Source organism: Schistosoma mansoni, chromosome 1 (genome assembly GCF_000237925.1).
Source record: "Schistosoma mansoni strain Puerto Rico chromosome 1, complete genome".
Classification (NCBI taxonomy): Eukaryota; Metazoa; Platyhelminthes; class Trematoda; order Strigeidida; family Schistosomatidae; genus Schistosoma; species Schistosoma mansoni.
Genome location: NC_031495.1, coordinates 46662632 through 46689929, shown reverse-complemented (window position 1 = coordinate 46689929; position 27298 = coordinate 46662632). Strand labels below are relative to the sequence as shown.

The 27298-nt window shown below is 31.6% G+C and overlaps 2 protein-coding genes across 2 annotated transcripts; one reads left to right on the top strand and one right to left on the bottom strand.

The window, feature by feature from the left end:
• Positions 1 to 595: 595 nt before the first annotated feature.
• Smp_148040 (hypothetical protein) lies at positions 596 to 10749 on the top strand (the record flags this gene model as incomplete). Its single annotated transcript, XM_018794618.1, has 3 exons — positions 596 to 1600; positions 5326 to 6439; positions 10646 to 10749. 3 exons carry the CDS (start codon positions 596 to 598, stop codon positions 10747 to 10749), a joined length of 2223 nt encoding a protein of 740 aa, XP_018649012.1.
• A 4691-nt stretch (positions 10750 to 15440) lies between these two features.
• Positions 15441 to 27298, bottom strand: Smp_148030 (hypothetical protein; the record flags this gene model as incomplete). Its single annotated transcript, XM_018794617.1, has 4 exons — positions 15441 to 15974; positions 16422 to 17081; positions 22482 to 24124; positions 27202 to 27298. 4 exons carry the CDS (start codon positions 27296 to 27298, stop codon positions 15441 to 15443), a joined length of 2934 nt encoding a protein of 977 aa, XP_018649011.1.

Below are 27298 nucleotides of genomic sequence, written 5' to 3'. Positions count from 1 at the left end.
CTATGTGTTTTTAGTCTTGTTGACTTTCTTTTCGTATTTATTTGACTAGATTTTGGAACTATTTCAGACAATAAGCTATTTTGTCTAGGTTTTCATTATTGAAGACTATTTGATTACGTATTAGGCAATTTTTTTCTGAAAGTGTATTATTCTAGGTATTTTATTAAGCAACAACTCTTTATTTCTGTTTTTAATTTTTTAAGCTGATCAGCTTGCCATATATTTCAACTATTTCGAAAATATACAAAGACAATACAAGTGCTGTGGAATATATTCTGTAGAAGACTGGTTCGATGTAACCCAATACCAGGGATTGTTTACTGAAGTAAGTAATGAATTACTGTATTCATGGAAAGGGGTTTCTAATAATATCCCGAAAAGCTGTTGTAATCTAGAAGAAACAGTCAGTTGTTCTCAAAATTTTCTGAAATCAACCAAAATGAAAGCGTATCATTCCACAAACGATCAAGCAATTCATAATAGTACCTCCTTTATTTATACAGACGGATGTTTGAACAGCGTGGCTGCCGAAGAACGACAGATAATGTACAGTTTTACCATTAAATACGGTATTATAGGCATATGTCTGCACATCATGCGATTAACCACCTGTTGTGTTGTCTATAATCAAACTGAAAAGAAAAATTTAAATAACCTAGTAGAAATCAAACAGTACTCTTTCAGGAGTTCAGCTTATTTCACTTCATTAAAAGACACGCGCTACATATCTAACTCACACTTATCGATTGCTTGTGAAAGTTATTGGCTTCTCGGACAACCAGCTGTTATGCAGATACAGTTTGAAAAGTTAAAATCAAAGTGGTTAGAAAAGAGTATATGTATAGGTTGGATGTTTTACAAAAAAAGCAAACATTACGTAACATTTCTACGTCGAATAAACTTTCAGAAAAAAGGTATACAACTGGACGAATTCCGTCAGTTTCTGCGCTATTCGATACCAACTTTTGAAATGATAATCTATGCTGACGGTAATGATAAAGAAGAGATTGAAGCAAATATGATCTACGGTGGTTACATTGCACGACTCTCAAGAATGATATGCTTCTTGTTGTTTGGAATTTTTATTGGTGAGTTTTTCTTAGCAACAGTAATACCTGTTAAAAATGAATCTATTGAATTGACTTCTGGTGATAAAGTAATACCTGATTATATTATTCAAAGAGATGCTGAAGCACTGGCAAATGATGTTGAGTGGATAACTAGAATATTTATTCGAATTATAATCACACTAACCGCCATGGTGTCGTGCAGATTTCGTTGTCTTCTCCTATTAATAATTCCAAGCTTAGCTCAGACAATTGGTTTATCCTATCTAGGCAATGAATTGTTGCATGTGTCTATAACAGGACCCGTTCAAAATTTAGAACATAATCTTCGTTCAGCGTCTGAATCAATAATTTGTTTTATTAAACTAGCTTACAATATGACAAGAGATGCAAACGATTTTCTCGAGAAGGGTAAAGAAGTAATTAAATCAGAAGGAGATTTAAATTATATTGAGACTATTAAAGTTAAATCTGCTCAACTTAAAGAAAAAATAAACCAATATAACGAATCAATTCAAAATATCAATGCGGAAGTAAGTTGATATTAAAACTGTAAGTAAATTTTAAAAAATTATCCTTATGACACTGAATGAAATAAAGTTCTTTGTGAGAACATCATTTCACGCTTGTGAACTGAAGAGAAAATTGGGTTTACCTTTCTAAATATCTATGGATAGATTCTAGTGAATAGTGACTTTTCATGAGCACTAAGCTTTATGATGAAATAAATATGGGAACAGTAAAATAGTTTTTAAGTGATTTATGGACACTTTAGTCTTGTTTTAATGAGCAATTTTTTTACGTATACAAGTATTTTTTTCAGATGGTTAGAAATAGAGTTATTAAACTATTTATCTTTGATTTTAGCTTAGTTGATTGCCGAAAAGTTACCAAGAGTCTCAGAAACTAAAATTATTGCACTATAGATTAGGATAGTGCGGAAATTGTATGTATGTGTCATATGTAGTTACTTACCTACTTACTGACGCCTGTTACACCTGATGAAGAAGCATGGGCTGCTCACCAGTATTCTCTATCCAACCCCGTCCTAGGCAATCTTTTTTAACTTCTTTCCAGTTGCTATTCATTCTTTTGACATCTGCCTCCAACTTCCGGCTCACTGTGTTCCATGGTCTTCCTCTTTTCTGCTTTCCTTACGGATTCCAAGTCAGCGTTTGCCTTGTGATGCAGTCTGATGAGTTCCATAATGTGTGTCCTATTCACTCCCAACATCTTTTCCTAATTTCCCCTTCAGCTGAAAACTGGTTTGTCCTCTCCCACAGAAGGCTGTTGCTGATAGTATCCAGCCAGTGAATGTTGTGTATTTTGTGTAGACAATTGTTTATAAATACTTGTACCTTCTTGACGATGGATGTAGTAGTTCTCTACATTTCAACTCCGTACAGTAGGACTAACTGACATGTCGTTCGTATTAGAGATTCTCACTTTGAGATTGGTTGACAATTGTTTTGAGCTCCATATGTTCTTCAATTGTGGAAATTCTGCCCTTGCTTTGCCAATCCTTGCCTTCACATCTGCATCCAATGCTCCTTGTTCATCAATGATAATTTCCAGGTTCGTGAATGTTCCACCTCTTCCAGAGTTTCACAATCAAGTGTGATTGACTTGACGTTCTACGTGTTGTATTTGAGGATATTGGTTTCTCCTTTGTGTATGTTGAGGTCCACTAACGCAGAGGCTGTTGCTGCACTAGTTGTCATCACCTGCATTTGTTCATGTGTATGGGACAGGTGGGCTAGGTCATCTGTGAAGTCCTAACCGTTTAATTGATTGCCAAATGTCCACTGTATCCCGTGTTTCTTCTCAGATGTCGAAGTCTTCATAATCCAGTCAATCACCAGAGGGAAAAGAGAGAGGGAGAGTAGACAGCCTTGTCTGACTCCGGTCCTTACTTGGAATGCATTTGTCAGCTGTCCTCCATACATGACTTTGCACTGTAGTCCGTCGTATGAGTTCCTCATAATGTTGACGACTTTCTCAGCTACTCACTCTATAGTTTCGAAGAAGTCGCTTTTCTGTACCCACGATGGCATAGTGTATTGCAGTTTGAACTGATGAGCATTAACCCCCCAGTTCAATGCCAGCCTGGACTGACAAAACAGCAAATTTTGATCTAACATCAATTTGTAGGACTTCCTAGACCTCTTCTGAATAACAATATTTTCCTATGATATGGACGATGTTTATAATAATAAAAATACTCTTTTCTACATCTAACAGGTAATATTGATGCAAACGTTTAAAACCTTAGTTAATCTCAAACACGATTTAAAGAAGCTATTTAGTTATTTCGTTCTTTGTAGGGTGAATGACTCACCAAGTTAATTGATAAATGAAATAATCACTAAAATAGACAACAAAACTTATAGTGTTTGTAGAAGGGTTTGTTAGACAACTTTGCTAATGTTTTCATACTGATAACTATTACTATTTATAAACAAATTAAAAGCAGTTATGCAAAATGAACACCGAAACTTCTATCTCGTTTGGAGTTTTGACTGCACCTGGTGATCAACCAAAATGAAGCGGAAATCATTAATTATATTACATTATACTTTATATTACAAATAATGCTTAATTTACATGCTATGATTTTAAATGATTTACTTCTCCTTAAACTTGGTCCCGAAGGGGAATTACTGAAAAGAATATTCTTCTTTCATATACTTGTGTTTTAATTGTTATTTACGCTATCATAACCCATGTTAGATCACGCATTTCAATCTCTGTTGTTTTCGCTGAATTACATGAATAATGTAGTGTTCTACGACAATAATACCACTCCATCATGCCACGGATGTATCATATGTAAGGCAGTTATTCATGATGGGAGAAAAATTGCAACATAGAACAAGACACTCTTTAATAGAAAGTATTCCAAAATATCTCCCATTGAGCGACTAAATAAACGAAAACATAACCGCAATTATTGACTACGATACTCTTAGATGTTAGTGAGTCAGTCGGTCAGTCACAACGTAGAACTTCGTACTACGTACATTAGTTCGAGTTGCCATACCACATTAGAGCAGAGATGCAGTTGTTGATTCAAGTCCCATGGTGGTAGAAGTAGTAAGAGTATAAACAGTAATAGGAAAGATTAGGGTTTGAAGATGTTATTGAAGGAATATAATTCAGTTAAGTAACTTTGGAAAGAGAAAAAAAATAGAGATATGAAGAATTTAGAAGATTAGAATTTGGTAGAACACAAAGAGTGGATGCACCTTCGCTATTGCAAACGATTTTGAGCTATGTCATTTAGGGTCTCTAACCATCGGTTACCATCATCTCGCGGATCCCAACCAGATGGTCTACACCTGCAAACATGGTTCTGTCCACTTGTCAGTGACTTCATGAGTTTGTGCCACGTTTTGGTCTGGCCGCCCCTACCTTTCTTTCAACCTACTCCTACACCATAAAACATTGCACGTTGGGGCAGTCGGTGGTTGGGCATACGTAACACATGTCCCAGACATCTCAACTGATGAAGTTTCACTACTTCATCAATCGATTTGCCATCCTTAACTAGTACCCGTTTCCTAACAACTACACTACTTACTCAGGGGTCCCAGGATATACGAGTAGTACTTCGAAGACACTTATGATCGAATACTAGTAATCTACAAATATCCTCTACTCTTACCGGCCATGTTTCACTGCTTTAAAGTTAAACAGAGCAAACTGCTGCGCAGTATACTCGTCCCTTCATTGATAGACGGATATCTCACCTACGCCATAAATGACGTAAGTTGGCAAAAGTTAGACGAGCCTTCTGTATCCGTGCTGAGATTTCGTCACACACCAGACCACAAGGGCTGATGAGACTCCCAAGATAAGTGAAGCGGTCGACACGCTCAACTAATTTCTTATCTATCATGAGTTCAGGTACCGATGCAATCCAATCCTGAAGTATTATTTTGCATTTCGAAGGGGGTAATCGCATCCCGAACTCTTAGATGACCTGAAAACGTGGAGTTTATTCTCAGTCAACATTTAGACATCATTTTTAATACATCCTTTCCTTAACATTGATTTTGTGACAAAAATACCTTTTCTTGAAATTCTACATTCAATTCATGGGTTACAAATTACATTTTCAGTAAGTTCGAACGACACAAACACACCTGAATACAACTACTTAAATAAAATTGAAGTTTATGCTTATACATCATACTTCTAATTAAACAACAACTATATGAACTTCAGTTAACAAAATAGTTTATTTTATTTCGTTTAGATTGAAAAAGCGAAAACCATGGTGAAACGTGCTGAATCTTTTCTTGGCTCAGGTATCAATGAGACGAATATGTATGCCCGTATGTCTTTGGAAATGGCTAAACAGGCTAAGTATGAAATGATTAAAAAAGCTGAAGCAAGTAAAAATAGCATTATTACAATGATGAAAGACAAAAGTGTGAATAAAAGTATAATAAAACAAATAACTGATCGTATTGAGGATGGCTTACAAGTAGAATACAATATAGAAACTCGTATGCAAACCACATGTATGGTCTTCTACAAAACACGTGCAATGATATGTAAACAATCATCAATTAAAGCATGTAGTCGTTTACAAACTATTCTCATTGCAGCAACACGCTATCCTTTATTGATAAAAAATACTTGTTTACGTAAAATTGCTTCTGGTTTAGCGTGTCCAACTGATCAAGCACTTGAAAATGCAATTAATCAGTGTAGTTCAAGTTTAGAGAAAATAGGCTATTCTAGCGGATTCGGTTCTTTATTTTTACAAGCTCAACAAGATTTATATAACATTAAACAAACATTTCACTTCACTATACAACGTAAATTATTTCAATTCGAACAAATCACTAATTGGTTTAATCAAAGTTCTAAAGTTATTGATCGTGTAACTCAACATACAAAAGAAATCATATATGTTATCGTTAAACTAAGTTTAATTTTAACTTATTTATTAAGAACAATTTGTTTAGTTGTATTTTATAAAGCTCATATCTATATAACAAATTATCTATTGGATCCGGATCATGATAATATTTACATTGAATCACCATTTGAAGAAATTGATCATAAACGTTCAAAAGAATCACGTGAAACGTTACTACCACTAAAAGGGTATGAATTGAATAATATAATATGTCATCAACAAATGTATACAAGAACTGAATTAAAACGTGTAATTCAAAATTTGATCAAAATAGTTGGTTTTGGTTTCTGTTTATCTATAATATTCTTTATTGATTTTTGTATAAGTGAATTGGTTCAAGTATTAGATGAAGTATCAAGTACAACATTTAAAGTTGGCAATGAAATGAATGACCGAAATTATCCAACTCAACAAACTTATTCAACATCATTCATTTTACAAGGTGATGGAATATTCATTGAATTACTTCAAAAAGGCATCAAAATGTTACAATATGCTAGTGAAATAAATCTTATTTATAATTTAAATATATGTAGTCCTAAAGCTAAATATACAAAGTCTAAATACATTATACATTTTAGTATATTATGGTTATTTATGATCATTCTATGTTTACTATCTGGTTATATATTACGTTTAAGACATAAATTATTGAATTTCTTTTATCCTAAACGTTCAAAATATCGTTATATTCATCTATATAATAAATTATTAGTGAATAGACGACGTCAATTGATCACTCAACGTAATTTACTTGTTTATCAATCAAGAAAAAATCTATTACAATTAGAAATTATTAAACGTTTATCTAATTCATATTTATATCAACATAATTCATTATTAAGTAGTATATTTAAACAAAATAAAAAAATTAATTGTATTATATGTATGGAAAAATATAAAATTTGTAAAGAATCATTTATATATATATGCCCATATGATAATACAACTATATGTCAATATTGTTTAATTACATTATTTAATAATCATAAAATATGTATCACTTGTTTAGATAGAAATTATGAAAAATTAAAACAAATTAATAAAAATATTTTAGCATTAAAAGAAAAAAATTTTTTCAGAATTAATCACTGAGTGAAAAGTTTTTTTCTTTGATTTAGAAAAAAAAATAATTAAATGAATCAATAATTAAACACTGATCTCATATGTAAACTATGATTTATGAATTTATTATATTCTATTTTTGTGTGTTTATAATTATTAAAAAATAAAAAATCAATAAATAAACACTTCATTGTTTTGTGATTTTCTATTTTCTATTTGAATTTATACAATATTTATGTTATTTAGATCAACGTATATAAGTGACTAATATTTGAACGAAGAATATTCTTTTCGATAAATTCTTTCTTCAGGTTCTACAATTATATATCCAAATTAATAATCCGAAAAAATGGTCACGTTAAAGGCAAAGTACATCGTTTAAAGCATGTAAATTTAAGAATGTCAAATCAAATAGAATAAAATTGTTAATGTTGATATGACTCATATAGAATGTTAACTTGAATCTGTATATATGTTAAGTGAAAATTTAAGATCTGTGATCAGAATAAATATGGGTCAGATAGGGTGAGAGAGATGTGATAGTGCGATTACAATTCGATCGAGTGGAAGATTAAATTGTGTGAAAAATTGGTAAGACTTAATAAGGAGGGATGAATGCGAAGTGAATGAATCATGTATAGGGGAAATTAATAATGATGTTTAACCAATATTAGTAATAATAATACAGAGATTTGTGAATAAAGAGAGACAATTACATTTGACTACGAAAGGTCGTAAGTACAATAGTCAAATTAGGTCATCCAATAGCTAAGATTACTATTGATTAACTGGCCTTATGGTTGGCCAGGGGAGGGGGGGAATATTTCTTCTGTACGCATAGCTCCGGTTTCTTCATTTAGATGGTTACTGCTTCGGCCGTTTGGATGACTTTAATTCTGCGAAGCTTTAGCAAGAAATGACTGACCCTATAAGTAATTGGAAAGGATTAGTTTATACTGTCACTATGACCAGCTTGCATTAAATGGACCAATATCGAGCTGTTTACCTTCTTCACCAGACCTTTACTTAGCCACGCTGGGAGGTGTTCATGAGCACGAAAATGTAAATTCCTAGAACTTTGACCAATATAACTTGCTCCACAGGAGCAATCGAACTGATAAATGCTTACTCCTGTGGAGCACTTTGCCTTAAAGTTGGCCATTTTTTCGGATTATTAATTTGGATATATGAATTGTAGAACCTGAAGAGAATTTATCGAAAAGAATATTCTTCGTTCAAATATTAGTCTTTTAATATATAAGTGAACAATATTGTTTTCGATTTGATCCTCATCAGATTTTACTCTAATATACAATAATATTTATATGCTTATATGAAATTATTAAACCAATCAAGACGATTAAGAGAAAGTTTAATGGGGTTAACCTATATCTATCGTATTCGACCCGATCTATAGTGATTCGTTAACTGAAGAATTAGTTACCTAGTTATGCCACTTCTAATTGTATTTTCGAATTCAGCTGCTCCTGTGTAGAATGCTATATTGGGCACACTGCCAGACAACTGAGTCAAAGAGTTAGTGAACACTTACCTTTGTGGTTAGAAAAGGGTACCGTCAAGATAATACGCAGTTCTGTTCTATCACACTTGATCTATAGTGATCATGTAGTTGACAGAAATAGGTCATTTAAAGTGATTTATCGTATTCTTATTAGTTTTCCTTATAGAGTTTGATCTCGTCTCTTACACATAGCAGAATCTAAAGGGATTCGAGCCAACAATTCAAGGTTTTGTATTCATAAGAAATTTGTAACACCTTTATTTCTCTCTTGGTCTTAGTAAATGAGTTACTTTATTATTATTTTCCATACTCTTTGTTCGTTTATTTATTTGTTTCTTCACTCACCCTCTCCCACCCTCTTCTGTTCTCATGTATACGCTCCATGGTCCAATTATCTGAACACTTATTACGTAATCTTACAATTTTTATGAATGTTATCTTAGCATCTGTATTTTTCAATTCATCGATCTGTTTCCTATTGCGTGACATTGATTCAAGCCTTTTATTATTCTTATCACAACCAGTACACCTGTCATGACACTACCAATTTGTACTCTTCACTTATTATTATTTCTAATTATGTAATCTATTTCGCTGTTATCATTGACTCATAAACTGCCTTGACTGGTTTAATTTCGTATATGCATATGAACATTACGGTATATTGCGGTAAAGCCTGATGACGATCTAATCGGAAACATTATTGTCCGCTTATATATATTGTTCTAAGCCAAAATATGGGAATTTTTCAAATATTTTGTTGATTCTAAAAATGAATAATATTTTAGTGAATTTTAAAAGAATTAACTAAATTACCGAGCGAAAAATTTCAACCTTCGAATGAAAATCACAGGAAGAATGAAAGAAATCTGTTCGTGATCAGTTATCTATGATAAATTACTGATATTATTTGATAAAATCTTAATGTGAATCGATTATTTTGGAAAATATTTAGTTGTCATTTTGTTAGCTTGTGCTTAATCAAAGAATTATAAATAGATTTTACATTTAGTGAAGTTACTGAATGGTCTAGACAAACAAAGAAGCTTTATTGTACTAAACAAAACTGACAGGATCTCATTACAGACGTAGGTAAACTTCAAAATAGAATTAATACTTAGTAACTTGATTATTTTGCCTTTTTTTAAAACTTCATATTCAAAAACCAATTATTTGTAACCAGATTTCTGTCTGTAAAAAAACACTCATTTGAGTACTATAATCTTTTAAACATGTACTGTCAAGATTATCGAATTGATAAATCGTTTCATAAATCAAACTTTATCCTCTGAAACAAAATTTTTTTCTTTATCATCTATTCACGAGTAAGTCTTGTGGGGTGAAACTAAATAACTGGATGCAAACATATCTGATTTATTGTTTCAGGTATCCAGTAAGTCAGAAATCATTCACATTATTCTTTTTAGTCGTTGTTTGAGTTAAATGTGTTAGTACACTAAAAGTAGGTACGGTTTAAATTTTTCAAAAGTGATAAGCAAACTCAATATCTATTATGGCTTTAACTAGATCAAATCTGCTCATTACAAATACTAAATTCATCTATAAGGTAAAAGAACCCATATGATCATTCTATAACGAATAAATTTTGTAAGATGTTATTCAAAGTAAATAATAACAACATCAGGGCATCTGCTCTAGTTAGTAGACTGATATTGAAAATTAAATAATAGCCATCAGATACCCTTTGAAGTCTAACGATTTTATAAGTAAAAGTCCTAATGAATATTCTGATGAAATGTCCATTAAACGTGATGATAAAGATCATACTTCTCGGTAGCCTAATCAATTTAGCAACTCTGACCAAAACATAACATTTACAACAGAATATGTAAAAGATAATCGATTTAATTTTTCAGATTTTAATGTAAAACGAAAAAATAATGGAACTGAATTTAAACTGTAAAAGCTTTTTCCCTATCAGCTATAAAAGGCGTCTATTGAAAACGCACTTCATTAGAGTTAGAGTGTTACTATCAAACGATGAAATAAATGAGGAATTTCCTATTCTAGAAATCCATCTCATAAATTGTTGATATCCAGTGGAATTTATCGCGAACTATGGAAAAGAACATCCTACGGATAAAAAATGGAAAACTGTTGGGAAACAAACATATATTCAACCACCTTACGTCCAAACGACATGAGATTTCAGGAAGAATCGATGAGGAAATCAAGGTGACACAGAAAATAAGCCCCTTTTCAACTCAACCAGTCTCACTATACAACGCCAAGTGTTCGTTACATCATTCAAAGGTAGATCAATACATTTCGGGCGTCACCTTTATTAGCACATACGAACTTACATATACTTGAGGTAGCAAGTATATAAAAAGGACAGAGAGAGGGACTTCTACTTCTAGGGATTCACAGGTCAAATTAGTAGATAGCTTCTAGATAGTGAACATGAAGTCAATTTAAATGATGTATTCAAAATAATTAACAGATAAAAAACACCAATCTCATTCCATTTACAAAGTCAATAGCCGTCAAAAGCTTCCGACGTTATTTATCTCTAATGATGGAATATGTAACCATCCTTTCCCTGCCATGATGATTGGATGTTTATTAAACAACCTCTATTACTTTTTAAGTTTTTTTCAGCCTTGTACACTTTTTATCTTATTTTCGTCTGCTGATATTCATCCCTAACATAGTTGTTAAGTCTATTATGTTGAGCGATTACCCAATGACTTATCGATGTCATCAGCCTTACAGAACTCTTATCTTAATGATTACCACTAACTATAACACCGATCCTAATTTGCAGTACAATATTTTTCAACACATAAAGATACATTGATCTTGACTATGTTCATTCATATACAATTTATCTTATACTTTTTAATGATTTTAATGATTCTGGTTAGGTTTTGGACAATCTTCCAAGCTTCACAAACGAAAGTATGTCAAGTATTTGTTAATAATTATATTAACAATTGCAATTTTATGTTGTATGTAGCTCGTGAGGAACCATAAAATAGCATGAATTTATTTTATTCTGCAGAGTGAAAGATTTTAAAAAAAGAAATCATCAGTGACGATCTAATCATGATTACTAATGATCTTGATTTCAAATAATTTAATCCAAACTGGGCTCTCACAGTTGATATTCGACTATTTAATATTAAATGCCCTATTATAAATCCAGGTAAAACAGATAACAATGAAAAAATGTAACAAAAAACTATATTTTTGATACACTCAATACGAACACTCAATTGTTCAATTGTTTCATAAATCACTAAATATTTATAAACATTAAGTGGTCAGTGAATACAACTATGAAGAACAGAAATTATGTGAAAAATATTTGAATCTTGTGAACCAACTGCATAAGTATCTGTTTCCAAAGTGACGCCAGATCGCCTGCCTCACTATCAAAAACAAAGTTATTACGCCTCATCGTTAAAGCTGAGATCCTTCCTAAATCAACAACCTCATGTCCTTTCTGACAATCAGAGCATAAATAAACAAGGTACATGGAATGTCGGCATTATTAGAGAGACAGGGAAGACTATCTAAGTGACTGTGGGAATGAAAATATACAACCTAAAAATGCTTGAAGTATAGGAAAACTATTGTACACAAACGTTAAAATCACTTACACGATGTGAATCTCTTAGATTCAGGATCATCAAAATATACACTAAAACAACACACTAGATGCTAAGTCCACATTACCGAGTTGGGTTCAGTTGAAGTGCAAATTGTTTTCATAAACTGAGGCGGTAAGGCATCAACAAACCTCAGTATTCACCTTAGTCAACTTTCACTAAAAACCACAATTAGTGATTTAAAATCAAATTTCATTCATTTCTACAGCTAGTTGGATGCATGTACAAGCATTCTAACATACTTATCACAATTACTACTCCTTATGTACGCGTGAACACATCCATATAAATTGGTAAGATCTGACTCAACCGTTTATATACCATCTACGTGAAAAATGGATATTGTTTCTTCATTAATAATGATTCTTATTGCATAGTACAGTCTCCTGACAGCTAATTAAATCTTAATTTCAAGTCTGTCTTGCTCATCTATAAGTTAAAGAGTGATGAAGACAAAGCTTTTAGGTATCAAAAGCATTGTTGGTCATCCTGTAGGCTTATGAATCCGAATGGATATCTAATGTACATCAATGTATTCTTTGGGAAGTTTATCATGTCTTCCATAGTGTCAGAGGCAGATATTAAAAGGAAGTACAACACTTGGAGACATCTGAAGAGAACAGACCAGGTTAGAGTTTTTTATAGAATGCTGGTTGACAATCCATGCTCCAAGTGGGGTAATAGGTATAAGTACGTAGGTAACAAATCCACGATATTTCTTTTGAAATACTGTTTGGTAATAAATCGGCTCGTTTTAGTACATTTTAAGTAATATTTATGGGAAAATTATCAAACCATTAGATGTTAATACCATTCTTCTGTTCCTTTTGCTTACCATCCTAATACGTAATGATCCTTGTCGCCCGTTTTAAGAGGTTTAGAGCCAGAGAGAATTTCGCACTGAATGAATATGCCTAATTGAAGTCAATATATTGATTAGAGTGTTTTGCCCTTCGATATGTGGTTAGATTCAGAGTTATACACTGATTATTTTTAACTAAGCAATCCAAAGATGACAACTAATTATGTGTATTTTCATTCTCGTAAGTGAATTTAATGTGGGAGATCCCATTCCTAGTTCGCCTGTTTGTTTGTATAATAATCCGTTGAAGGTAAATAAGTTTAAATATAAGCATAGTTTGGTGAATTTTATGATTAAAGTGATACTTAAAAGACCTCTGCTAAATAAAATATGGTCATTCAGTAGTAAACCACTAATAAAATGCCATTTATGAAAATATATCCGATTATATTGAATAGACCCTTTATCAAACCTCGTTTACATGACAATTAAGATATCACTATATCTGTGCAGACTTTCCATAAACATGTTATGCGGCCAAATCAACTAATATCCAATTAATAAGTGTCACCGAGACAACAAGCCGCTTTTTAAAATAATTTTGAGTTATCAAGCTAACTTAATGAATAATTCCCATCTACAGGTTTGTAACATATGACTATGATATCAGGATTTCTAAAACTTATAAAACCAGCTTACAATATTCCTAAATTGCAAAATATATTTTTAAAAAAAGCTGTTCACTTTCTGACTATTATTAATTTTAACTGAATTAATGGATTCAAGTAATTGTGAACTGATTTTCTTTCAATGATGATAAATATCTACAAATTACAACCATATTTATATCTGATATCTTGCCATATGAATATGAGAAAAAAATAAAGAAGATGGAATTTGTTTCCTTCCATCTTTTCAACATCATTGATTGTTTCATAAGTTTGCTCTAGGCTACGTCTGTTACATTTTGATTTCTAACAAATTATCTGCTTAGCTAAAACTATTTGTCTACTTATAAAAGATGAATAAATATTTTGTTAATTTGTGAGCTTTTTTATCACTTTGAGCATTCTGAAAAAAAATCAGTCGTTAACATCAATACATAAATGTATGACTGTGGTGTGCGCTTTTCATGTGGATAGATATTAGTAGTATGTACAGAGAATATGAAGTGGAATGCATATCAGTAGTAGATTGAGATGAAGAAAACAGCAAGGAAAATAGAGAGCGATTGGAATAGAACCAGGCTTAGATGATGGAGTTTATAAAGGACAACTTAAGAAACACGTATAAATGACGTATTTAATGTATTATTTTCATAATTTACAAAGGCCGTGTGTACTTTTGCACAAAGTTATAAATTGGTTCACCTTAGCTGAATTTTCATTCACTACATAACTATTCAATAGCTGACTAGCTTGTATTAAATCCTTTTTAAATGAATAGTATAAGAGAGGACAACTATTCAAGAAACTTTTGCTTACACTATACGCCGATGTATACAAGCCAGGAAACCGATAATATGACCGGGTAATGAATAACCAATCCAGATTATTTTACAAGTTGTTAGATAAGGTTTTAGGACAGTGGCATGTCCAAAGTTTATATCAGTTCGATTTGACAACTCAGATGATCATTTTCATTGGCGGCCTCCATATATTTTGTTCTATATAGAAGTGAATATCTGGCTTACTGTAAAAGCGGATCACAACTACTCCAAGAAAGTCCCTGTATTCATGATGAAGAATAAAAATTGTATTCAAATGAAACAAAAACACTACACTGCAAGCCACTTAGATATTTATTAGGAAATTTTTGTCCACAGTCATACAGATCATAATTTCTTGGGGGATTCACAAACTTTTTAGCACTTTTAACGTTCAGTCTTCTGGTAATGCATATACTTCCTGATCAAATTTTTTTGGTGTGATGTATGTGGCATGGACGAGAATCGCTTACAACAAACAATAATTTGAAAATAATTAACAACTAATTCTCCTTATAGTAACGTTAGTTTGGTGTTAGAAAGAATTTCACTAAGGTCTGTTGTCAGTTTCTATCCACCTGTAATCCCATTGATCATGATAAGTATAAAAAAAATAAAAAAGTCATTTCAGCATACTTTATTTATTATTGGAAATAATAATTATTCATTATTTTTAATAAACAATACATAGTTAATATAGTCCAACAATAATCCATACATTACATATCGTTTCTATGTAAAGTGTACTGCTAGAACTACTAATAAAAGAAAAATCGTCTTTGTATAGATCAGGAATAATTATTATTAGTTGTTAAGTTTAAATTATTGTTCAGCAGATGAATGTTTTTCTTTTCAATAAATAGTTGTTTTAAAATTATTATCTAAACAAGTTTCCTATTCGCTGTCTTCATTCATAATTGCCAGAAAACATTGTTAACCAATTGTTACGTTGTCTTTAGGGTATGGTTGAAACTTACCATAGCATATAGAGCAGATACTTTTATCGAAACTAAATAGATATATCAATTTTGAATATATTCTACCTAGAATTGATAGTTCTGGTAAATTTCTCATTTCTTCTTGTAAACAATCACTTTGTCCATGATCAGAAGTTTGTTGATATGATTCAATTGGATAATTACGACTTAGTGCTAACAAATAACTGGACAAAGCTACTTTGCGACGTTTTATATGCTCTGGATAAAAAAGTTCTACGATTCTATGACGCATATATAACAAACCAGTTGATGTGACTGTTAACACCATAAATATCATCCATAAAGAATAAAAATGATTATTATACTTTAATTCTGTTTTAAGTCCATATCTTCGACATTCATTAATATTATAATTTAAATGATTGTCGTTTAATTGTTCAATATTTTGTAATATCACTTTGGTCATCTCTTTAAATAAACCATTTTCAATGTCTTTTACAAAATTAGTTTCAATAATAGTATCAATCATCTTTGTTGTATAATTAGATATGATAACTTTTTGAAACTTTTCAGTTATATTATCATTGAATTTTATATGATTTAATAGTAGTATATCTAATAAATTTACTAAATTATATGTTTGTGAATCTAAATAAAATATACACAATAGTATTGATCCAATCATTATAACTAAAAATAAATTTTTCGAAGAATTTTTAATATTCATCCATATACTACTGAAATAATTCAGTAGTATTAAAAACTTTTGAATGGATTTCAAAGGGGATAACATTATTTTGTCATCAATTAAAAGTTTTGTAATGGATAATTGATATTTTAACTTAAAATATAAATTATCAAAATTGATATCTAATAAATAATTTGAAATATATTTATGCGCTTGATATATAAGTAGTATAAAGATTAATCTAAACAATGTAGTTGATAATATAAATGAGTTTAAAAGATTGTTAACTTTAGGAGTCATGGTTACATCAATAAATTCAATTTTATCAATAATTTCTTCTTCTGTTTCTATCCATTGGATACCTTCTTTGTTTACTTCACTTTTATTTGTGAGTATTTCAATTTTCATTGATTTTTTAAACGATTTCAGTAATTCATATAATTCTAAAAGATAACTACTAAATCCGAATTCCATTTCAATGACTTTCATATCTAAAACACAATTATGTCTCAATTCATTCATATAAGTGGATAACTCACAAAACTCTTCAGGTTGATAATAATAAGCACATAGATCATTAAGCCATACACCTTGTAATTCAGGATTTTTTGTTAACGTCTTACAAATCTTTTGTGATTCATTTAAACAAATAGAAAATTTTCTTTCATGTATAGCTATACATTTATGAAGTAGATAATTGAGCATTTCATACTCTAATTGCATATTTTTCATGTCAATATTTAATGTATTTATACCGATTTGATTCAAGGCAACGTTTTCTGATTTATAAGCTTTGACATTCAGCTTAAATTCTTCAAATCTATCATGAAATCTTCTATTCATTTCATGTGAAAGTTTTTTAGCTTCACTTTGAAAAGTTTTTGAAACAAAATCAAATTGTGAATAAGATTTCTCAAATATATTTGTCAAGTTTCTATAATCATCAGTCTAAGCAAAATCAAAGTAAACAAGAAAATAGAATGATCGATTTGCATTAGGAAGACGTCATCCATTTTTCAACAGTTCAAAAGTAAAAAATATGTTTTAATTGAAAGAGTATTGTTTGATTGAATCTTCTCACTGATGTTTAGGACTGTAGCTAGTCAGTCTCTAATTGGCATATATGCATACTGTACGTAATGCCTCGATATAGCCTAAATTCACAAGCATTGTAAGCAAAGATGGCTATAGGCTATATCGAGGCAATACACACAGTATGCACATATGCCAATTAGAGACTGACCAGTTGCAGTCCTAAACATCAGTGGGAAGATTCAAACAAACAATACTAAGTGAATTTAAACTTCACCCCTCATTTCACAAGCAAGTGGCTATCAGGACTCAGTAGCTGAATGGATAACGCGATGGTGGTTGAAGCGAAAGGTACTGGGCTCGAGTCCTAGAGTGAACATCAACTCTGAGATGCAGGTACATCCAGCTGACTAGTCCCAAATAAGACGAAACGCGCATCCTGCTAGCCACTATCCATCTTTGCTTACTATGTTTTAATTGGCTGCAATTCGAATGTAAATTAAAGAAATATTTGCACCAATATTACACCACTGGTGTTGGGAATTCAGTGATGGAATAGAATTTTTAATATTGAAAAGACTTGTTATCTAATTATCTTTCATTCCACTTGAGACATGTTCTAGAGACATACTATTCCAGTGATTTTGAAGTCAGACATTTTCAGCTTTCACTGTTGTGTCTCGTTTGCATTTAACTGAACTAATACTGATTCTCGTAATAATTTAATCACAACATATCTGTACTTCATATTTAATGCAAAAATAGTTTAACTAAGGAAGAGAAATTAACTATATAGTAAATAATTTACAGTAATATTAGTTGGTTTGTCCTCTACGTTTACAAAGTTTCAGCTACCAGTTTTGTGGCAATAATATGCTCGTGGCTTATTCATATTGGGTCTAACCTACTTGTATAATATAGCTCTTATAGTTTCACAATTTTCATCAATAAAAGAATTAATGAGAAATACTGAGATGTTTCTTAATCAGGATTACGACAACTTTTATACGGTATATACAACAAATTCCGAACTGAATTTATAATGGTTAACGTAAATCTAGTGTACATTTCGGGTCATTCCCTGGCCTAGACATTTACAGTATATTGCTATACAAGAAGCAGGTAAAAACACTTATCTATGAAACATTTCACTCTCTTAACATTACCCTTACTAATAGAAAGATTTATAGTATCAACATCGTGATAGTGACTTAACATTCTGGTAAATAATTACTTCGCATTCCATAACAACAAAGATTTTATATTTGTGATCACGAATGTACATGAATCAAGCGTGGGGAATTATATGACGAATAATTCTACAATCAGTTTCACATAATTACAGAGAGAACCACGCTCTGTTATGAGTAAACACAGAATGTAAAAACATCTTAAATTCAAAATTGCTTTAATTCTACTGAGACGCATGTGGGGAAAAATCAGTTTCATAGCGATAATGACAGTGTTATGAATGGAATTACTGGATGTTAGATCAATTATAACAAATTTAGTGTATCTGAAAAGACATTATACGTGACTTGAAGATGAATAAATAACAAAATTGAAAAGTTCTAAGTAAGATACGATAATAAAATGGAAATCACGGCATCCAAAGTATAAATATACGAGTTGAATTATGTCAAGTTGCCCTATGCCCAGAGAAAGAATGATCTGCGGATCATCATCAGTCAAGATTTGAAATCCAATGAATACAGTCAAGCAGTAGACCTCATAGGTTTCATGATCTTTTCGGCACTGACCATAACATGAGGTTAGTTATGTGAAAAGATATTTGCGTATACATTACTTGTTCTATCATAACTATGTTACTGTATACAAACAGCTACTTTGTGTCTAGTAGAGAAAGGTAGGTGATAGAAAAGCCTATCACTGAAGCCTTGAAGCTATCGTACGACGATAGAATATATGAATCAAACCACCCCGCCTTATCATACCGGGTAACTCGAGGCAACATAATCACAAGCTTTAATTTGTTTACTAACAAGCTCAGATTTTATATAGTTGAAATCATGAGTCAATTGAATCTAGACCAGCATCAAAAACCTGAAAGCACTGGACGGCCATTTCGTCCTATTGTGAGACTCCTCAGCAGTGCGCATCCACGATCCCGCCTCGCCAGATTTGAACACAGGACCTATCAGTTTCGAGCGCGTGCGCTTAACCACTAGACCACTGAACTGGCATCCAACGGTGTTAATGTCTAATTTCAACTGATCCACGAAACTGAGCAACCATTCACCAATGTCTTCAGTGAGTTTATATCTCCCAATAGACCTGATTGAACTCCACTGGTCACTCCTTCTCAGTGGAACTCCAGGAAATACCTCATGGAGCCAATCACTAATGAGCATATGATCATTATTAGAAGAAGGTTCAATTGACTCATGATTTCAACTACGTAAAATTACTAAAATCTTCACAAAACCTCCTTCTAATACAACTCAGATTTGATGTGACCCCATTATTCTCTTATTTTAGAACAGTGAATTTAATCAAAAATACAAAACAGCTAATAAGTTCAGTAACAATTACTTTTCTGTTGATCATCAACTTTCACACCAAATTAAATTATTTGCCTTAGCATTTGGTCATATTTAATCAAACAAAATCATTGCACAGAAGAATAGAATAACAAAATAGATCTTCATCAGTAAAACTAACAAACGGTTTCCTTTCAAACTGAAACTGATTTTTTTTTCTGTAAATATGGTTGTTCAGCTTTGAAAAATAAATTATTCAAAAATAAGTATTTTCTCTAAAATACTTGTGTTATATCCCGAAGAGAATTATGAATGGTAACATTTGAGGACTGTTTATGGACCTATTGTATAATTGCTAAGTAACTAAACTATTCATATTCGTATCCCTCTTATTATGAGCTTTATTTTGACCCATTGATTATTACTATACGATTTACCATTCTTGAGTTATCCTTAGTCTATTAATTATTGTTCCCTCTATTCACAGCCACATTTGGCTGTGATATATAAGCCCAGTATGTGTGTGGATAATGATTCATACTGCAGAGGCTGAGATTGGTGTTCTGGACTTAACTGGCTGAGCTAGGCAGAAAGCAGGACCGATCAGTACTCAAGACTGCTCATACAGTTTATCGAGTATTATTGCTCTGATCCATAAGTTCCCTCCTCTCTGATTGGCGGGAACAAGATAATGGCAACTGCTCAAGTAAAAGTTATAATAACCTGTTTTAAACGAAGAATTTTAAAAGTATTTTTTCAACTTAGTTTCCATAAATTTCAATCATTTATCCTATTAAAGTCACGTAAATGAACTTAACTGAAATAAATGGTTATCTATACCACCATACATTTCTTTCACTGAGAATGTATTTAGATATTTTAACCTTATATGAGTGCGTTACTATAGTTTAAAGTCCACAATCGCCACTGTTTTATAACTCGGATGTATGTGCATAAAATTACTCGTAACTACCATAGCAGCTAAACTGACAGGACGGAGACGTGGTTCAATAAACTTGTTCCAAAGAGTTGACGTTCAATGGTATATATCAAGGGATTTTCAAATCACTACATTGTTGTTATTCGGACTTTTTGAGAATGTAGCTATCTAGACTTAAATCTTATTAGCGTTCAAATGGGAAACGTTGTAAATCTACCCTTGATCTAGTCAAAGAATCATTATTTCATTAAATCTTTTATTTAATTATACCATCTTCAAGTCTCCTTCAGCTCGAAATTTTAATTTTTTTTTCAAATAGGCATATTGGACTCATTCTTATTTATCATTAATCTACGTTTATTTATTTAATTATATAATCCTGTGATTTTTTGTAATGATTCTTTTCGGTGTTTTTTGGAAAATTACTTATCGTATGATATTTTTTTAATCGTAGCATCTCGTTCAATCTAGTTAACTTTATTTGTAGTATTCATAGATTATGCTGAAACATGTTCATATTAATTACTGTCAAACTTCATTTTTATAAATTAGTCAAGCTATACGTATAATTTCTGATATGAAACTAGCACAGTTTGCAAGCTCTGGGCAAGAATCATATAAAACAAAATGAATTTACAACTGATTGACTGCTGAATAGTGACCGATGTCATATACATCAAATCCTTCTTAATGCCAAGCGAATTCAGTCGACCGAATCGTAATGTGGCCACTAATCTAAGTGATTCGACATTACGTGCACTATAATGAGATGTAAGGTGGTGTTTGAAGTAGTCTACATGAAATCCTGAACCTATGTTTTATTCCATTTGACATCCGTTAGTGAAGTTTACGAGTGGTTCTGAGGGAATGGGTGCTCTCTGGCAGACTCCATGTACACCTTGCTGTCGACTGTTAAATGGCACGAAACTTAGGCTCAGAGTTTACTGTATACTGCTTCCAACCACTAACTTAAAAATGAAATAAATTTATAGTATTCTATTCAAACAGTTGTTCTTGCGCTTATACACGTTAATTTAAAGGACTTTTGAAGTCAATTTGGTCTTCAAATACAACAAAAAGTACTTGATAAATCTCCTGAGTCTAATAACAAATAATTACTGTTCACTCATGGTTAAAATAAACATCAAAAGGTCATAGAACAGAAGTCTCATCAGTTTTCCTGATATCTTTACCCAAACAAATGAGTAAATCAAATCATTCTAGTCTGGGAAAATCTGAAAATGAGCACATCTGCGTTTTAGGTATCTAAAATAAATATATCTAGTCAATCTCATTTCTCTAACTACATTCAACTTTAAAATACGAAACAAATAGATAACATTTCTTCTTTTAAAAAAGATCTGGAATCCAACCACCAAAAATAATGACAGGAAAAGAAATTCACATATGTCACTCGACAATAAACCAACGATTTTCTAAAGTAAAGTTATAATAAACGAGAATACCACTTAAAACTAAGACTAAAATCGTCTATCATAATACTCAAGCATTTTAAGTTGAAATTCATTACAGTTGCACGGAATCATGAAAACAACGATAAAACTATGATATTATATTTAAAAAGAACAGTGGACAAATCACAACAAATAAAAAAGAATCACATGTTATGGATTTAGAGAAAGATCAGGCATAGATAAATTTCCATAACCACGATAAAGGTATTACCTCATGTATCTTCCATCTTCTCAACTATATTTCATTTCATCTAGTATTACGATCTTCAAATCAACATGTTTAGAATAAAGAACACTTCCAATCAGTGACAATTTCTCTCTTTTTTGTTTTCCTTTTCTCTAATTTTGGTCAATAACATATTAATTAAATAAAAAGTGGTTACTTTTTTATTTTACTTACCAATTTATCCAACGAAGGTAAATTGTATTGATACTTGGAAATTGCTTCGCTCAAATCTCTACCAGCTTCATTCATCAATCGCAATATTTTTAAAGAAGTGGGTACATAACTTGGTGCGTTATAGGACAGAATCAAGTCAGTTGATGAATTTCCCACATCATAATACGTATAATCGGCATGATTTGAACTGTCAGAAACCCTTGAAACATTATGATTCAGTTCGTTTAAACAACTGAAAACATTTCTCAATGTATTCAGGTTGTGATCAATTGATGCCATTGGTCCGATAAATGATGTGTGTATCAATTGATTTGCAACGAGTATATGACCAACTGTTAATCCAAATGTTGGTATAACTAATAATGATAAACAACGTACACGTGACGAAATTAAAGTACCTATAACAATTGTTATCATGATAAACATATCTGCTCGTTCCTCAACCTCTTGTATAATTTTATACGCTTCCATAATATGCTTTGTGTTGTTCCAAGAATCTTCTGTATGGTTTTCAACGGTTAGATACTCGACTTCCGCCATAACACTGGTATAGAAAATGTTTCTAATAATTAAAACTATCATCTTGCCTAATATGTAACCAAAACTTAAAAAAAAGATACATCGTAGAATAAATATTAAATAATTTCTGTGCATGTGGTTGACCCTCTTATCCTCCTTGTCATTATCATCATAAATTAAAGCTTCCAGGAACGGCCATCTTTTTTCCAGCCAATATCGAAACTTATTATATTCGTTTAGCTTTTTCGTTTTGAAATCCGATTTAGGGACATAAATAACATACGGTTGTTGTTTTGATGAATCTTTTAATGTCCATCCAATATTCGTATTTTTAGTAGCATATACTTTATCAAGTAAATTATCAAGCTCTTTTTCACTTGACTTAATATATAAATGAAAGTTTTGATATACTTTCAGTAACTTTAAGTTAGAAACATAACCAGCTGGTCCAAAGAGGAATGACTTTTTAGCACAGTAACAAGACACTTTAGTATCATAAGGTCCTAATGTAGTTCTGATATTAAGATGTCCTCTTAAACCGTTAGTTTGCTTATGTGATCTTATTTTTAAACTGTCTACATTCTTTTTAAACTCATTTTCAAGTATCTGAGTATCATTACACTCTTTGATGAAATCCAAAGGATGACTTAACGTTTTGGCTGACATTTCCTCATCTCCAGTTGACATGAAATCATGAGTGTGAGTATGAGAATCATTGATATGTGTATTGTTCCTTATTTCATGGGGCGAAAATCTAATATTGTGTTGGATAGAAGCTTTTGAACGAGGTTCCGGAATTCGAATAAACCATTTTTTGCATGGAATGTTTGCTAAAACATTTGCATACGTATTTATGTCCAGAAATAACTGGATTATATGTAAACCAATATTTAAGCTTGAGTACATCCACACTACAGAATTCAACTCACTGGCCAATTGCAAAGTAATAGATGTTGTACAATCACTTTCGTAAACAGGTATAATAAAAGTGATTTTATTATTGTTCCAATCATTATGTGGGTATAGCGTTTGCATTAAACATTGATTTGTTCTATTATGACCACAACTACTGATCAGTAAGAATTCTGTTTGTTTGATAAAGTTCCATAGATCAGACGATAATTCTATAATAGTATGATTATGAAAATGAAAGCTTTTCAAATAATTGACTGAAAGTGAATATTTGTTCAATAACCAGTTAATTTGAGATTCAACACCACGACAAGTAAAATCATATTGTAACCTTTCTAAGTGATTGATAAGTTGATTTGTTCGATTCACTAATTTTTTTTTACAAAAGGAGAAAAAATTAAATCAGTTCACACTTTCAATAAAACAACATACATAAACTATTAAATCAAAATATACCCCAAATAAGAAATCATATTTTATACATACTCAAACCATAAGTGATGGAGATCGGATTAGTAGATGAATGATTAGTTTGCAATAATTGAGGAACGTAATAATTAATGGATCTAGAAGAAGATTATATTGCGAAGTATACAGAAATAATAATTATCCACCTATTTAACAACTGTACAATAAATATATATTATAATGGTAATCCATAAAATAATTTCGAAAAACGTCACTTCTCAGAAATTTACTCCTTTACAACATTTTCAATTAATTATTTTATGTACATTTTAAAAAGTGTTCGCAACGATCTGAAAATAGTTTATTTTATAGAAATCACTACTCTTCTAGTCAATCATATTTCACTTAATTTAAAGGAAAATGTTATTGAATCCGCCAGGAAATATCAATCCCTCAAGGTCACAAGCATACCTTGCTGACGAGCGCAAAATAGCTGGAAACGTAAGTCCACAGTTTTCTGCCAACTACCTCCAATCGCCACCTTACATCTCAACATGGTACACTCGAGGTCAACGCACTTAGACAAGTGTTCATATTTTAACTTGATTGACAGGATTCAATCAATACTACAGAACAGACAACGTCCAACTATAATTATGGAAAAATTTAGTTTTTAATGTTGTAAACTAAAAAAGTAAAAAATGTATTTCATTAGTCTTTAAACACACTAAAAATCATAAAATCTCGTGATAAAATTTGACTATCCAAACTGAAGAAAGTGGAGTTCATTGAGAACCTAGTTTAAAAGTCGAAAGTTACAAACACTTATAATCATCTAGATAAAGAACAAGCGCTGGACATTCGCTTTTTGTCCTCTCAATTTCGTAGACAACACCCGACCCCGCCACAGAAGGCAGTGAGTAGGACTTTATTGGCAGAGGCTATGTACGCGTGGCCATGTGGGAGCATTTCGAGAGGGAGAGCGGACTCTCCCCATTCTCGGCCGTACCAGGACATCTTAAGATACACCTTATTCTTTTAACAGAAAAGGAAAACAAAACGTAGATATAGAGTTTTTAGTAAAATAAGGGTGTTCACAACAGTTTTTAAACTTTTTTAGGTATTTCGGGTTATCAAAACAGCATCCTCCTCATGCTATGAAACACTGGATAGTGTAATAAGAAAGCTATTACTAATATACTATTTACTTAGCATATCTCTATTCTTTCGTTTTTCTAATAATCTGAGAGACTGAACAAGTGAAATCATCTGGTGTTCGTCTTTGAAGGTAGTGATTTCAAGTTTAGCTACTACCACTTGTCCAATGGTGCACCTAAAGTCTGATTAATATTTTAATGAATACTATGTTTGTAATTATAAGCCAGATTAATCACTCCTGTACATAAGGAATAAGTAAGTGTTATTTCAGTCCTAGATGTTGTAGAAACTGCCGTCAAGCAGACTTGCGGAATTCCAATCATTCATTCATGATGCACTCCAATATATGTTTCTTTAATGAATAACCAAATGAATTTTATTCATATGCTCTAAATCTTTTATAGATAAAATGTTTTACAAATGTGGTCTACTGTTAGAATGGTTTCAAGTACTTAACCACAATAATGGGAGTGTAACTTACGTAAGTTCAGAATAATATAGAGTTAATGACGTATTTAACCACAATGACCTGTCTATATTTTGATCGTAGGGTAGACAAGAAGACAAAATTATTAGTAAGTGTAAAATAGTAGTGAAGTGATAATATAAATGATGACCCCATCATCTTAGCCATACATGCATCTAATTCTTTTCAGATCCTTCATAACACCTTGACTAATCCTTATAAACATTAATATTGTCATCATTGAAATGACTATTTCGATATCATCTCGAAACTACCATTAATTTTATTATCTTATTTGACATATCTACAAACATTTGGACTTGTGTTTTTGGTTACGTACATCATGAACTTCAAATAATTCTTTTCTCATCTAAACCAATTTTATACGATCAACTTTTACGAAGTAGATTAATAAATCGCTCTAGACATTTTCCTCAAAATATTAAATCTATAAAGCGTTAAAGAGATTGTTCTGTTGAAATACCATCTAATGAATCCTACTGGAAAATAGGTATAAATGAGAAATCTCAGTATAGATGCCACAACACTATTTCAGGCTACCTAGTATTATGCATCCATCTTACAGCAAGTGATGAAACCTAGGACTTCCATTTTGAGCGCCAGGTATGAAATCACTGGAATGGCGCTCAACCGTCTTAATCATGGAACGTTATTTTAACACTCACGTCAGTACGCCTAGTTTGGCCTAAAGACAACCTGATCGATCAGCTGGCCTAAGTCTAGCGAACTGATAACATTGAATTTAGGCTTATATTATGCCTAGATAACTGATTGTTCCTAGCAAGCAATGATTTTAAGAATAAACGATGGACATAAATAGATCATGAATGTAAGGTATCGTTTAAAGGCTTCCACAGACGACTCTAGCTCCTTTTCTCCTAGACCTTGAGTTTATAAACTATCTCATATTTTAGATTCCATAAATCAATTTTCTCTGGAATCCTGTTCTGCATATCTAATATTTCTTACTACTTCAGTAACTCTTATTAATTCTACTATTTTGTCGTTTATCCTAGTAGTTTTATCCCTGTGGTTAGCAACTTGAAATGATGCGCATATATGTTAGGTTTTGCACTAGATGTGAGTAACTGATAGTTTTCTTATAATTACTATTAAATATAATATCATTCGAATTTCAAATGCTTATCTATTAGTCAACTTTTATTGATCTTCCTTTACTTGTAATAGAATTAACCAAACCAAATAGTTCATTACCAATTATTTTAAAATGCCTACCTGAAAATTCTGTCGATCCAATAGCATCAATTATCCTATACATATAGTTTGAAATATCATCTTTTAGTAAACTTATATCATCTATCAGAATTAGCAT